General features: G+C 43.7%; 1 protein-coding gene across 6 annotated transcripts in view; it reads right to left on the bottom strand.

Moving 5' to 3' along the window:
* Window positions 1-7441: 7441 nt before the first annotated feature.
* The window catches only part of atf7a (activating transcription factor 7a), a 47652-nt gene continuing 39073 nt past the window's right edge, over window positions 7442-16020 (bottom strand). For all 6 annotated transcript variants that reach the window (XM_021565785.2, XM_036946805.1, XM_021565784.2 and 3 more), the window contains 4 exons: window positions 14366-14509; window positions 13744-13932; window positions 13436-13541; window positions 7442-8790 (listed from right to left, as the gene is read on the bottom strand). In XM_021565785.2, the coding sequence (XP_021421460.1) occupies window positions 8501-8790; window positions 13436-13541; window positions 13744-13932; window positions 14366-14509 (729 nt within the window). In that variant the 3' untranslated portion in view covers window positions 7442-8500. The remainder of the gene's footprint in view (window positions 8791-13435; window positions 13542-13743; window positions 13933-14365; window positions 14510-16020) is intronic.

The following is a 16020-nucleotide window of genomic DNA, read 5'->3' as shown; positions in this document are numbered from 1 at the left end:
CGCTGTGTACTACTCACTTCACAGAACAGCGCAAACAGGCTCTAACCAGAATATAAATAACATTTTAAGGTGGCCATGTTGTTGATTTCCAGAGCCACCAAAAATTTGGCAAAAATGTACTACATTGAGCTTAATTTGGGAGGGTCAGAGTCAGGTAGCTGTGAAGGCTGAATGGCACAATGACGGACCACGCAAGTTACCACCTTAGCCTGTTTTTGAGCCAGGAAAACCCTGATATACACTACCATTCAAAAGTTTGGATACACTTACTCATTCCGGGGTTTCTTTGTTTGTACTATTTTCTACACTGTAGAATAATAATGAAGACATCATACTATGACATAACACATATGGAATAATGTAGTAACCAAAACCAACCAGCTTCATGAAGTAGTCACCTGGAATGCATTTCAATTAACAGGTGTGCCTTGTTAAGTTAATTTGTGGAATTTCTTTCCATCTTAATTAATGCGTTTGAGCCAAACAGTGACAATGTAGGGTTGGTATACAGAAGATAGCCCTATTTGGTAAAAGACCAAGTCCATAATATGGCTGCGACCAGGAAGCACAGCTAGCATTGCAATGCAGTGCCTTAGACCACTGCGCCACCTGGCAGGCCCTGGAAGGATATCCGTTTGTCTCTGTGGATGGTTTGTCCTCTGACAAATCAACTGTACATTTTGGTGTTCCTCAAGGTTCCGTTTTAGGACCACTATTGTTTTCACTATATATTTTACCTCTTGGTGATGTCATTCAGAAAAATAATAATTTTCACTGCTATGCGGATGACACACAGCTGTACATTTCAATGAAACTTGGTGAAGCCCCAAAATTGCCCTCGCTGGAAGCCAGTGTTTCAGACGTAAGGAAGTGGATGGCTGCAAAAGTTCTACTTTTAAACTCGGACAAAACAGAGATGCTTGTTCTAGGTCCCAAGAAACAACGAGATCTTCTGTTGAATCTGACAATTAATCTTGATGGTTGTACAGTCCTCTCAAATAAAACTGTGAAGGACCTCAGCATTACTCTGGACCCTGATCTCTCTTCTGAGGAACATATCAAGACTCTTTCAAGGACAGCTTTTTTCCATCTACGTAACATTTAAAAAATCAGAAACTTTCTGTTAAAAATTGATGCAGAAAAATGTATCCATGCTTTTGTCACTTCTAGATTAGAATACTTCTAGGTTAGACTACTAACTTCAGTTAGTGCTAAACATGGCTGCTAGAATTTTGACTAGAACCCAAAAAATGTATCATATTACTCCAGTGCTAGCTTTTTATGGCTGCAGGGGCAGTATTGAGTAGCTTGGATGAAAAGGTGCCCATTGTAAACAGCCAGCTCCTCAGTCTCAGTTGCTAATATGTGCATATTATTATTATCATTGGATAGAAAACACTCTGACGTTTCAAAACGGTTTGAATTATGTCTGTGAGTATAACAGAACTCATATCGCAGGCAAAAACCTGAGAAATTCCACTTTCTGTTTGTCTTTTTTCTGGGGGTGGCAGATTTTCAACCAAGCTCTCATTGAAATTACAGCGAGATATGGATGCGTTTTCACTTCCTACGCCTTCCACTAGATGTCAACAGTCAATAGAACTTTGTCTGATGACTCTAATGTGAAGGGGAGTGGAATGAGACAGGAAATAGTCACCAGTGCCACGAGTTGACCATTCTTTCACCATGCGCGTTCACAGGGGAACGACCTGCGTTCCACCGGTCATCTGAAGTCATTCTAATCCTCCGGTTCGAACATTATTCAAGATATATGTAAACAACATTCTAAAGATTGATTCAGTACATCGTTTGACATGTTTCTACTGACTGTTACGGAACTTTTGGACATTTCATCACATTATAGTGGACTCGCTTTGTGACTTTGGAATTGTTTACCAAACGCGCTAACCAAAGTAGCTAATTGGACTTAAATAAAGGACATTTTCGAACAAATCAAGCATTTATTGTGGACCTGGGATTCCTAGGACTGCATTCTGATGAAGTTCATCAAAGGTAAGGAAACATTTCTCATGTATTTTCTGGTTTCTGTTGACTCCAACATGGTGGCTAATTTGGCTACTGTTCTGAGCTCCGTCTAAGATTATTGCATGGGTAGCTTTTTCCATAAACTTTTTTTGAAATCTGACACAGCGGTTGCATTAAGCAGAGGTATATCTATAATTCCATGTGTAAAACTTGTATTATCATCTACATGTATGATGAGTATTTCGGTTGAAACGATGTGGCTATGCAAAATCACTGGATGTTTTTGGAACTAGTGAATCTAATACGCCAATGTAAACTCAGATTTTTTGCTATAAATATGAACTTTATCAAACAAAACATGCATGTATTGTGGAACATTAAGTCCTATGAGTGTCATCTGATGAAGATAATTCAAGGTTAGTGATTCATTTTATCTCTATTTCTGCTTTTTGTGAATGCTATATTTCGCTGGAAAATGGCTGTGCTTATTGTGGTTTGGTGGAGACCTAACATAATCGTTTGTTGTGCTTTCGCTGAAAAGCCTATTTGAAATCAGACACTTTGGTGGGATTAACAACAAGATTAACTTTAAAATGATATTAGACACATGTATGTTTTAGGAATTGTAATTATGAGATTTCTGTGGTTTGAATTTGGCGCCCTCTATTTTCACTAGTAGTTGTCATATCGATCCCGTTACTGGGATTGCAGCCATAACAAGCTAGCCTCTACACTGGCTTCCTGTTAAGGCAAGGGCTGATTTCAAGGTTTTACCTCTAACCTACAAAGAATTACATGGGCTTGCTACTACCTATCTTTCAGATTTGGTCCTGCAGTGCATACCTACACATACGCTACGGTCACAAGAAGCAGGCCTAACTGTCCCTAGAATTTCTAAGCAAACAGCTGGAGGCAGGACTTTCTCCTATAGAGCTCCATTTTTATGGAATGGTCTGCCTACCTACAGTATGTGAGAGACGCAGACTCGGTCTCAACCTTTAAGTCTTTATTGAAGACTCATCTCCTATGATTGAGTGTAGTCTGGCCCAGGAGTGTGAAGGTGAACGGAAAGGCACTGGAGCAACGAACCACCCTTGCTGTCTCTGCCTGGCCCGTTCCCCTCTCTCCACTGGGATTCTCTGCCTCTAACCCAATTACAGGGGCTGAGACACTGGCTTACTGGTGCTCTTCCATGCCGTCCATAGGAGGGGTGCGTCACTTGAGTGGGTTGAGTCACTGACATGATCTTCCTGTCTGGGTTGGCACCCCCCCTTGGGTTGTGCCGTGGCGGAGATCTTTGTGGGCTATACTCGGCCTTGTCTCAGGATGGTAAGGTGGTGGTTGAAGATATCCCTCTTGTGGTGTAGGGGCTGTGCTTGGGCAAAGTCGGTGGGGTTATATCCTGCCTGTTTGGCCCTGTCCGGGGGTATCGTCGGATGGGGCCACAGTGTCTCCCGACCCCTCCTGTCTCAGCCTCCAGTATTTATGCTGCAGTAGTTTGTGTCGGGGGGCTAGGGTCAGTCTGTTATATCTGGAGTATTTCTCCTGTCTTATCCGGTGTCCTGTGTGAATTTAAGTATGCTCTCTCTTTCTTTCTCTCTCTCGGAGGACCTGAGCCCTAGGACTATGCCTCAGGACTACCTGGCCTGATGACCCCTTGCTGTCCCCAGTCCACCTGGCCATGCTGCTGCTCCAGTTTCAACTGTTCTGCCTGCGGCTATGGAACCCTGACCTGTTCACCGGACGTGCTACCAGTCCCAGACCTGTTTTCAACTCTCTAGAGAGAGCAGGAGTGGTAGAGATACTCTGAATGATCAGCTATGAAAAGCCAACTGACATTTACTCCTGAGGTGCTGACCTGTTGCACCCTCGACATCCACTGTGATTATTATTTGACCCTGCTGGTCATCTATGAACATTTGAACATCTTGGCCATGTTCTGTTATAATCTCTGCATTTGTGGTTCCCACACTGACGCATGGAGGTGTGATAGTACTTTGCTGGTGATACTGTCTGATTTATTTAGAATTCATGGCACACTTAACCAGCATGGCTACCACACCATTTTGCAGCGATATGCCATCCCATCTGTTTTTTGCTTAGTGGGACAATCATTTGTTTTTCCAACAGGACAATGACCCAAAACACACCTCCAGGCTGTGTAAAAGGCCTATTTGACCAATAAAGAGAGTGATGGAGTGCTGCATCAGATGACCTGGCCTCCACAATCACCTGACCTCAACCCAAATTAGATGGTTTGGGATGAGTTGGACTGCAGAGTGAAGGAAAAGCAGCTAAGTGCTCAGCATAAGTGACAACTATTTCAAGACTGTCGGAAAAGCATTCCTAATGAAGCTAATTGAGAGAATGCGTGGGGTGGCTACTTTGAAGAATATAAAATATATTTTGATTTGTTTAACACTTTTTTGGTTACTACATGATTCCATATGTGTTAATTCACAGTTGTCTTCACTATTATTCTACAATGTAGAAAATAGTAAAAATAACTATTGAATGAGTAAGTGTGTCCAAACTTTCAACTGGTACCGTGTCCCCCCATTTTTCACTTATCCCTGATGTTGACTATTGGCTCGATCATTATTTTCCTCAGTAAATAACTGATGCTGTTACAGGTGGCAACACTGGCATGCATGTATGTATCTAGGGTGATCACAAGATAAGATACAGCACAGATTGCACATTATTAGTTGGACAAAAATCTTTAGTACAGAGATTGATTGCTGAATTCTGCATTGACCTATGAAGTGACCATGTAAAACAAGCAGACAGATCTATTGTGTGAAATTGTCTGAATCAAATGATTCAGAAACGGTTGATATCCATTAGGTCCTTTTGTTTAATTAAATCCGCAGCACTGTAAGTGTTCATAGTAGTTCCACTTGGACATGCATGGGAAAGTAAATATATTCATATAGTACAGATGTACAGTACAATAAAAGGACAATTTCAGAAATGATTAGTTCAATTCTGTGCGAATGAACAATTCAAATAACTAATAGCAACTGTCAAAATGTCTTCTCATACATAAAATTGTTAATTTTTCTTATACAATTCTGTTACTTGTTCACAACAACGGTTAATATTTTGAAATATTTATAATTAAAAAAAACATTGATTTCCATGAAACCAATGCAACAATAACTTAGTTGGTTTGTGAGTTATGGGCAGTCCAGACAGAGCAGAGTTCCAGACAGAGCAGAGTTCCAGCCATCGAATTAGAATCATGATTTTAACTCTCTGGTTCCGGCACAGTCCGGCTGATACAAACAGTTACATAACGGTTACATAAAATAAATCAATGTTCTAATACAAATTCATTTCTATATCTCATCATTACAACACAAAAATATATAATAGAAGCGTTTATTATGCCAGCGTATTTGTATATAGTCCTGATGACAAACAATAGCACGCAATAAAGAAAATACCAAAGACCAAAATCTAGAAGAAACAAAGTGCCAATGACAAGATCAACTAACATGAAAGCTAAATAAAGTTTTTTTGGTTTTTTTTACCATTTCATATGAACAATCGTCTATTAATAAGGGACAGCTAGCCAACTATAGCGTCGGGCTCAGAGTACTACACAATGCCATACAGGGTCACCAATGGGATTGTCATTGTTGGGTAGCATCCCAAATCACACCCTATCCCCAATATAGTGCAGTACTTTGACCAGAGCCCTGGTTACTATTGGGATTGTAGGCGTAGAACAAAGATGTTCAGTCATTTGTGAGATGTGTCAAGTAGTTACTGAGTAGCAATCCTTATTGGACTAAGTACTTTCAATTGCGCATGTCTGTTGAACATGCTTTAAAGTTTAGAACCAGGCTAAATCTGGATGCTAGAAACAAGCCCATTATGTATAATATACATTATCAAGACAAAACAGCCAACTTTTGATGTCACTGAAAGTATTCAAATTAAACCAAAGTATATACAAACACAAACAAAACACATAATGAATGATAAACCTGCATATTTAAGTGCCTTTAGACATGTCCTTGTGTTTTTTTGACTGATACTCTAGTTACTTCTGCAGTAATACACCCTGCAATTTGTTGCATACATTTTCAGATGGATTGTGGGGGAAGTTACATACAAATGCAAAACAACAAGATTATCCCTTGTTTAGGAGTTGTTTTTCTAAAACAAAATGTCTAAAACTTTGTTCAAAAAAGGGGATCCCTGAAGAATTGAAACTGTTCCCAGACTGCCACAGGAGTTCTGAAAGAAATTCCCTCAAGGTCCATGTCCAATTCCCATCCTTGTGAGAAGGTGAAGTTCCTCATACTCCACTAGATGGCAGCATTATTCTCACCCAACAGTGAAGTGTGGTGACTGCAGTGGTGAAGTGTGGTGCCATTTTACTCCTGATTTTTTTGAAGGCATCTTCTATACAATCAGCATATACAATTAATTAATATATTGTTACTCCTTGTGAATGGCTTTTAACTTCTGAGACAATTATATATTTTTTTCTTCCTAAGGCAGAAGCATTAGGTTTTATCATGCAACTCAATCGTCTTTGAGGGGTATTTTGGAGGCACAAAAGTGATTCTTTAAGGCAAAATTGTTTTCGAACACATTGTGTGTGTGTGTGTGTGTGTGTGTGTGTGTGTGTTGAGCAGAGATGGAGCTGTCACTGAGTGAGTGCTGATCCACAGTATAACAGTTCGGTTACATGTTTGTTCATGTGTCAGTGCCGTTTGTAGACACACAAACGTTCCAGGGGAACACGGCTTTGTTTTGGATAGTCATAAGAGCAGCAACGGTCCTGTTCATTAGGGCGCCCCAAAAAAAAAAAAACATTCCAGAACGTTTTGTAATGGCAAACAAAAATAAGCATTTCTTATTGGACAGATCCAGGTAGTTCATCGTTTCAGTCCATTTTTGTTCCGTTTGGTGTCTAATGAACACGACCTAGAGAGACTAAAGCGCAGCACATTCCACTCCAGAAAGCAGCAAGGATGAACTGCTACAGTACCACAAAAAGACAAGAGAAAGGCCAGATAGACAAGCCAGACAACCATTAGAAGAAAAGCTTTCTGCCAGCTAAGATGTCATAAAAGATGGTAAACGTTTAGAAACTAATACATACAAACATTGCATGGGAAAGAGGAAATGGTTACAGAGGAGAGGGGAAGTAGTCCGGAAGAAATGTCTGTGTATAATACGTGTATAAGTCATTTAGAAATGACGGTGTACAGTGAATCTATTACTTTTAGCTTTCTGTTTCTGTCTCACGGCTTCAGTGACAACCAAAGACACAATTTGGTTCGCTATGGACCAAGCTGCAAATAAATGTGCCGTTAACGTAAAGAAAGCTGCACAGGAACACAACTAAAATGCTAATAAAAAGAATATGTCACATGCTACCAAACCGGATCTTAGTGTATCAGATATTGAAAGAACAAATTGCTATTTTCTGCTGTACATAAAAACACACACGGTTTATTAAAACGTATCATAAAAGGCTATAAATGAGGTCCACTTTTGTGAACGACTGACACAGAAGCTCAAAATGAAACCACTTACAAACTACTAGGGATTCAGGAAAACAGACCAACTTTAAAATATTGGATCCGACCATCTTGACAATGAAAGCATAAAAAAAACAATGCATCTTTGGATTCGGAGCGTCAATCATCTTGGTGTGTGTGAATAAAACATGTCAACATGTGCCGGAGAGCAAGGCCACAATCCCTTCTTACAATAATATGGACCCCTGCAGTGCTCAGTGTTTTGGTATCTCACGTGATCAACAACAAATGTGAATCAATGCAATGTTTACGTTGAGTGTATATGCATGTCTAGTATGTGCACGTGCGTTGTGTGAGTTTGACCGTGTGTTACCTGTATTTGTTAATTAAAAGTCTGAGTGATGAGTTTATCACAACGACCATTACCACCCTCAGGAAGATGCTATGCAGTCCTACAGTTCAGTGAAGTTCATAAGTGCTTGAGGGTGAGGCAAGAGGGTTGTAGGGCGATTTTGGGGGGGGGGGGGGGGGGGTAGAGGGGTGTGGAGTCCAGCCCCTGTATGTTGTCTATGGCATAGTGAACAGAACATGAAGCTCTTTCTCTCTTATTGTCCCAGTCCATTCCCAGAAGGCTGTTGTTGCTGAGCTCCAGCAAGGCTCCAGGCCTGAGACAAAATGGCTGACACAAAATGGCAACCACAGCAGGGGGAAAGAGAAGGAGGAGTTTGTTTCATTTTAGTAGGAAGAGATTATTTCTTCGGGTGTCCCTCCTCCTCCCATTGTCTTACGTCAGGTCGCGTCACTCCTTCGCAACGCTCTGAGGCGGAATTGTCACGCTATCTGATGTAAGACAATGTTTCCTTCCTACTCTTCTGGTCACCTGAGAAGAGAGGAGTTATTTTTTATATGTATATATATATATATTTTTTAAACTATCTCCTCCACTCTCCTCCTGCCCGTGTGGGGTGGTGTCGCCGTAGAGTCCCGGGCCGTGTTGTGTGATACGCTCATCATCTGGCAGAGTGGTGCGACTGTGTGGCCATGATGACGTGGGAGGAGGGACCATCCCTCCCGTCTCTCCCTCCATCCCTCTCATCTCTCCCTCCATCCCTTTCTCCTCTCCTCTGCTGGTGTTGACCCATCCCAGCCAGCACGGACATGGCCATGGCCTCGGCAGCCGCCCGGGCGCCCATGCCGTTGGGGCCCGAGGAGGGAGAGGGGCTGGGCAGGGAGCTGTGTTGGATGACAGGGGCTGGGGAGCCGGTGGGCTCTGACATGTCTCTCATAGGACTGTCCTCTCCTGTAAGACGAAGACACAAGAACAGTGTGTGTTACAGGGATGGGCTTACCAGAGTGACTCTTCATCAGAGATGGGCAGCTTTGGTGGAGGCCACAACAAAAAAAAAAAAAAAAACGAACTCATCTGCGTACCCACATCCGGCCCTAGCCTTTTGGGGGCCCTAAGCAAAATCATTTTTGGTTTGCTGCAATTCGGCAGAGAGAAAACCTAGCAATTTTCTAACACATTTTATGCAATTGTAATGTGAAGTTTTAGAGCTAATTTCTTGCAATACTATAGATTTTGCCACAGGGTGGATTGAAATGTTTGCCGTTTTTAATATGATATCGGAGTGAGTGACTATCAAAATCAATGGGGGCCCCACGGTCGGTAATTCGACCTTGATTACTAAAAGTTTAGATAGATTGGTAAGTCTAGTGGCCAGCTAACACATTTTAGCTGCTATGGGCTACTTGAGTGACTGACAAAATAAGAGAAAAACTGCTGATGCAACACCACATTTTGAAACTCCACCTCATGTATTCTACTATTCTAGAGTAAATTGAGAACCCAAATGAGTTCCCCCTGAAAAAGAGAGAATTGATCCGCGGGCCACCAGTTGTCCGTCCCTGCTCTACAGGGTAGAAGGAATCGAGCTACCAGAAACCACAATCAGCTATTTCAACCACTATCCCCTATAAATTAAGAGATTTAGTATTTTTTTTATTTCACCTTTATTTAACCAGGTAGGCTAGTTGAGAACAAGTTCTCATTTACAACTGCGACCTGGCCAAGATAAAGCATAGCAGTGTGAACAGACAACACAGAGTTACACATGGAGTAAACAATTAACAAGTCAATAACACAGTAGAAAAAAAAAAGAGAAAAAAAAGAGTCTATATACATTGTGTGCTAAAGGCATGAGGAGGTAGGCGAATAATTACAATTTAGCAGATTAACACTGGAGTGATAAATTATCAGACGGTCATGTACAGGTAGAGATATTGGTGTGCAAAAGAGCAGAAAAGTAAATAAATAAAAACAGTATGGGGATGAGGTGGGTAAATTGGGTGGGCTATTACCGATGGACTATGTACAGCTGCAGCGATTGGTTAGCTGCTCAGATAGCAGATGTTTAAAGTTGGTGAGGGAGATAAAAGTCTCCAACTTCAGCGATTTTTGCAATTCGTTCCAGTCACAGGCAGCAGAGAACTGGAACGAAAGGCGGCCAAATTAGGTGTTGGCTTTAGGGATGATCAGTGAGATACACCTGCTGGAGCGCGTGCTACGGGTGGGTGTTGCCATCGTGACCAGTGAACTTAGATAAGGGTGAGCTTTACCTAGCATGGACTTGTAGATGACCTGGAGCCAGTGGGTCTGGCGACGATTATGTAGCGAGGGCCAGCCGACTAGAGCATACAGGTCGCAGTGGTGGGTGGTATAAGGTGCTTTAGTAACAAAACGGATGGCACTGTGATAAACTGCATCCAGTTTGCTGAGTAGGGTATTGGAAGCTATTTTGTAGATGACATCGCCGAAGTCGAGGATCGGTAGGATAGTCAGTTTTACTAGGGTAAGTTTGGCAGCGTGAGTGAAGGAGGCTTTATTGCGGAATAGAAAGCCGACTCTAGATTTGATTTTAGATTGGAGACGTTTGATATGAGTCTGGAAGGAGAGTTTACAGTCTAGCCAGACACCTAGGTACTTATAGATGTCCATATATTCTAGGTCGGAATCATCCAGGGTGGTGATGCTAGTCGGGCGTGCGGGTGCAGGCAGCGAACGGTTGAAAAGCATGCATTTGGTTTTACTGGCGTTTAAGAGCAGCTGTGGAGGCCACGGAAGGAGTGTTGTATGGCGTTGAAGCTCGTTTGGAGGTTAGATAGCACAGTGTCCAAGGAAGGGCCGGAAGTATACAGAATGGTGTCGTCTGCGTAGAGGTGGATCAGGGAATCGCCCGCAGCAAGAGCAACATCATTGATATATACAGAGAAAAGAGTCGGCCCGAGAATTGAACCCTGTGGCACCCCCATAGAGACTGCCAGAGGACCGGACAACATGCCCTCCGATTTGACACACTGAACTCTGTCTGCAAAGTAGTTGGTGAACCAGGCAAGGCAGTCATTAGAAAAGCCGAGGCTACCGAGTCTGCCGCTAAGAATATGGTGATTGACAGAGTCGAAAGCCTTGGCCAGGTCGATGAAGACGGCTGCACAGTACTGTCTTTTATCGATGGCGGTTATGATATCGTTTAGTACCTTGAGCGTGGCTGAGGTGCCCCCGTGACCGGCTCGGAAACCAGATTGCCCAGCGGAGAAAGTACGGTGGGATTCGAGATGGTCAGTGATCTGGCTTGGCTTTCGAAGACCTTAGATAGGCAGGGCAGGATGGATATAGGTCTGTAGCAGTTTGGGTCCAGGGTGTCTCCCCCTTTGAAGAGGGGGATAACTGCGGCAGCTTTCCAATCCTTGGGGATCTCAGACGATATGAAAGAGAGGTTGAATAGGCTGGTAATAGGGGTTAGGACAATGGCGGCGGATAGTTTCAGAAATAGAGGGTCCAGATTGTCAAGCCCAGCTGATTTGTACGGGTCCAGGTTTTGCAGCTCTTTCAGAACATCTGCTATCTGGATTTGGGTAAAGGAGAACCTGGAGAGGCTTGGGCGAGTAGCTGCGGGGGGGGGCGGAGCTGTTGGACGAGGTTGGAGTAGCCAGGAGGAAGGCATATGGCCAGCCGTTGAGAAATGCTTGTTGAAGTTTTCGATAATCATGGATTTATCGGTGGTGACCGTGTTACCTAGCCTCAGTGCAGTGGGCAGCTGGGAGGAGGTGCTCTTGTTCTCCATGGACTTTACAGTGTCCCAGAACTTTTTGAAATTAGAGCTACAAGATGCAAATTTCTGCCTGAAGAAGCTGGCCTTGGCTTTCCTGACTGACTGCGTGTATTGGTTCCTGCCTTCCCTGAACAGTTGCATATCGCGGGGACTATTCGGTGCTATTGCAGTCCGCCACAGGATGTTTTTGTGCTGGTCGAGGGCAGTCAGGTCTGGAGTGAACCAAGGGCTATATCTGTTCTTAGTTCTGCATTTTTTGAACGGAGCATGCTTATCTAAAATGGTGAGGAAGTTACTTTTAAAGAATGACCAGGCATTCTCAACTGACGGGATGAGGTCAATATCCTTCCAGGATACCCGGGCCAGGTCGATTAGAAAGGCCTGCTCGCAGAAGTGTTTTAGGGAGCGTTTGACAGTGATGAGGGGTGGTCGTTTGACTGCGGATCCGTAGCGGATACAGGCAATGAGGCAGTGATCGCTGAGATCCTGGTTGAAGACAGCGGAGGTGTATTTGGAGGGCCAGTTGGTCAGGATGACATCAGTGCATTAAGACTCCTTCCCTTTTCCCACATTTTGTTGTTACAGCCTCTAAAATGGATCAAATACATTTGTTTCCTCATTAATCTACACACAATACCCCATAATGATAAAGCGAAAACAGGATTTTAGATGATTTTTTATCTACTTAAGTATTCACGACCCTTTGCCATGAGACTCGAAATTGAGCTTAGGTGTATCCTGCTTCCATTGATCATCCTTGAGAAGTTTCTACAACTTGATTGGAGTCCACTTGTGGTAAATTCAATTGATTTTACATGATTTGGAAAGGCACACACCTGTTTATATAAGGTCCAACAGTTGACAGTGCATGTCACAGCAAAGACCAGGGATTGTCTGTAGAGCTCCAAGACAGGATTGTGTCGAGGCACAGATCTGGGGAAGGGTACTAAAAAATTGCTGCAGCATTGAAGGTCCCCAAGAACTCAGTGGCCTCCGTCATTCTTAAATGGAAGAAGTTTGGAACCACCAGGACTCTTCCTAGAGCTGGCCACGGGCCAAACTAAGCAATCGGGGGAGAAGGGCCTTGGTCAGGGAGGTGACCAATAACCCAAAATGTACTCTGACAGAGCTCCAGAGTTCTTCTGCAGAGATGGGAGAACATTCCAGAAGGACAGCCATCTTCTGCAGCACTCCACCAAACAGGCTTTTATGGTAGAGTGGCCAGACGGAAGCCACTCCTCTGTAAAAGACACATGACAGCCCGCTTGGATTTGCCAAAAGGCACCTAAAGGACTTTCAGACCATGAGAAACAATATTCTCTGGTCTGATGAAACCAAGATTTAACTCTTTGGCCTGAATACCAAGCGTCACACCTGGAGGAAATCTGGCACCATCCCTACGATGAAGCATGGTGGTGGCAGCATCATGCTGTGGGGATGTTTTTCAGTGGCAGGGACTGGAAGACTATTCAGGATCAAGGGAAAGATGAACGGAGCAAAGTATAGAGAGATCCTTGATGAAAACCTGCTCCAGAGTGCTCAGGACCTCAGCCTGGGGCGAAGGTTCACCTTCCAACAGGACAACGACCCTAAGCACACAGCCAAAACAACGCAAGAGGGGCTTCAGGACATGTCTCTGAATGTCCTTGAGTGGCCCAGCCAGAGTCCAGGCTTGAACCGGATCGAACATCTCTCGAGAGACCTGAAACTAGCTGTGCAACGACGCTCCCCATCCAACAGAACAGTTATAGACAAGAACAACATAAGATAATATTACAAAAGTACATAGAGTTTTCCATGTGTTTTCTAGCTGCTGCTAGCTAGCAGGCTCACCCATGTAGGCAATCTTCTTCTGTAGAGTGGTGACAGGGCAGTCCTTGTGAGCCAGCAGTAGCTGTTTGAGATGAGCCACCTCATTCCTCAGGAGAGACACTTCATTCTGAATAAACACAGTAACACAATGAGTCAATGCTGTTGTGTAACACAATGAGTCAATACTCTGTCTCTACCCAGTACAGCCAGAAGAGGACCGAATATCTTCTATTTTCAAACTGGTTGAAATGTTTCAATGAGTAAGTGGTTCGGAGAAAAGGAGAGATGAGACCGAAGTACAGTGCGGCTTTGAAAACCATCACACACACCGCCAGCGAGACGTTCATGGAGACGAGCTCCTCTGCCTTCTTCTCCAGGGAGTTGACCCAGACTTTGCGTTTCTGTCGGCAGCGCGAGGCGGCCGCCCGGTTCCTCTCCAGGAACCGCTGTCGACGGTCGTCCGGGTCGTCCTCCGCCGCACGCCGCCGCCGACCACCAGTAGGCTGGGCCGGAGACACCTGGAGGGAAGGGGGGAGAGGGCGTGGTGGAAATGGGAGAGAGAGTGAGGTGGGAGAGAGAGTGAGGGTTTGAGTCAGATTGTCAACACCTAAAACAAGACTGATACAAAATTGTCTTTCAGTGCCTAAATTATAATGCCCCTGCCCTTCTACTGATGTCAACGAACGACAGGTCATGAAGATCCAAGTCAAGAGGATTCTGATAATATTCTACTGCCACCAGGGTTGGGGTCAATTCCATTTCAATTCAGGAAGTACACTGAAATTTCTATTTACTTTCAGAATTGACTGGAATTGAAATGGATTGACCCCTACCCTGATTGCCAGAGAGTTTAGCCTTCATGTGTATTCTTTACAATGAACATGCATGTGTGTGTGAGTGAGTGAGTGCTTGAGGGAGTAAGAGTGTGTCCATGTCTCCACGTCGTCCTACCTGTGGCTGTACTGGGGAGGGTGCGTCCGGGTGCTGCACCAGTAACTGGCTCTGTTCCATCCTCTGGGGGTGCATGGGGCTGCCGGCCATACCTCCCATACCATGACCTCCTGAACTCTGCTGGGCCAGCGCTGCCTTCAGCCTCTACAGGAGACAGGACAACCAGGATCATTTTAACATTAAAAAAACACATGGACAAAATACACACACAAAAAAAAACACAAACACGTGTTCCTTTATGTTATCACAATTGCTTCTGGACTATGCCATCTCAGTCACGTGACAAACAAACCAAGATAGAAGGAGGGATCGAAGGATAAAGGGCAACGAAGGGAGATAGATACATAGATACAGTTTAAGTCGGAAGTTTACATACACTTAGGTTGGAGTCATTAAAACTCGCTTTTCAACCACTAACCGACATCTACTTTGTGCATGACACAAGTCATTTTTCAATGACTTGGAAAATTCCAGAAAATTATGACATGGCTTTAGAAGCTTCTGATAGGCTAATTGACATCATTTGAGTCAATTGGAGATGTACCTGTGGATGTATTTCAAGGCCTAACTTCAAACTCAGTGCCTCTTTGCTTGACATCATGGGGAAATCAAAAAATCAGCCAAGACCACAGAAAAACAATTGTAGACCTCCACAAGTCTGGCTCATCCTTGGGAGCAATTTCCAAACACCTGAAGGTACCACGGTCATCTGTACAAACAATAGTACGCAAGTATAAACACCATGGGACCACGCAGCCGTCGTACTGCTCAGGAAGGAGACGCATTCTGTCTCCTAGAGATGAACGTACATTGGTGCGAAAACTGCAAATCAATCCCAGAACCACAGCAAAGGACCTTGTGAAGATGCTGGAGGAAACAACAAAAGTATGTACAAAAGTATCTATATCCACAGTAAAACGAGTCCTATATCGACATAACCTGAAAGGCTGCTCAGCAAGGAAGAAACCACTGCTCCAAAACCGCCATGAAAAAGCCAGACTACGGTTTGCAACTGCACATGGGGACAAAGATTGTACTTTTTGGAGAAATGTCCTCTGGTCTGATGAAACAAAAATAGAACTGTTTGGCCAAAATGACCATTGTTATGTTAGGAGGAAAAAGGGGGAGGCTTGCAAGCCGAAGAACACCATCCCAACCGTGAAGCACGGGGGTGGCAGCATCATGTTGTGGGGGTGCTTTGCTGCAGGAGGGACTGGTGCACTTCACAAAATAGATGGCATCATGAGTGAGGAAAATTATGTGGATATATTGAAGCAACATCTCAAGACATCAGTCAAGAAGTAAAAGCTTGGTTGCAAATGGGTCTTCCAAATGGACAATGACCACAAGCACTCTTCCAAAGTTGTGGCAAAATGGCTTAAGGACAACAAAGTCAAGGTATTGGAGTGGCCATCACAAATCCCTGACCTCAATCCTATAGAAAATCTCTGGGCAGAACTGAAAAAGCATGTGCGAGCAAGGAGGCCTACAAACCTGACTCAGTTATGCCAGCTCTGTCAGGAGGAATTGGCCAAAATTCAGCCAACTTATTGTGGGAAGCTTGTGGAAGGCTACCCAAAACATTTGACCCAAGTTAAACAATTTAAAGGCAATGCTACCAAATACTAATTGAGTGTACAGTATGTAAACTTCTG

Source organism: Oncorhynchus mykiss, chromosome 16 (assembly GCF_013265735.2).
Source record: "Oncorhynchus mykiss isolate Arlee chromosome 16, USDA_OmykA_1.1, whole genome shotgun sequence".
In the NCBI taxonomy this organism is placed as follows: Eukaryota; Metazoa; Chordata; class Actinopteri; order Salmoniformes; family Salmonidae; genus Oncorhynchus; species Oncorhynchus mykiss.
The sequence above is the reverse complement of the archived record's forward strand: the minus strand, read 5'-3'. Positions and strand labels throughout refer to the sequence as shown.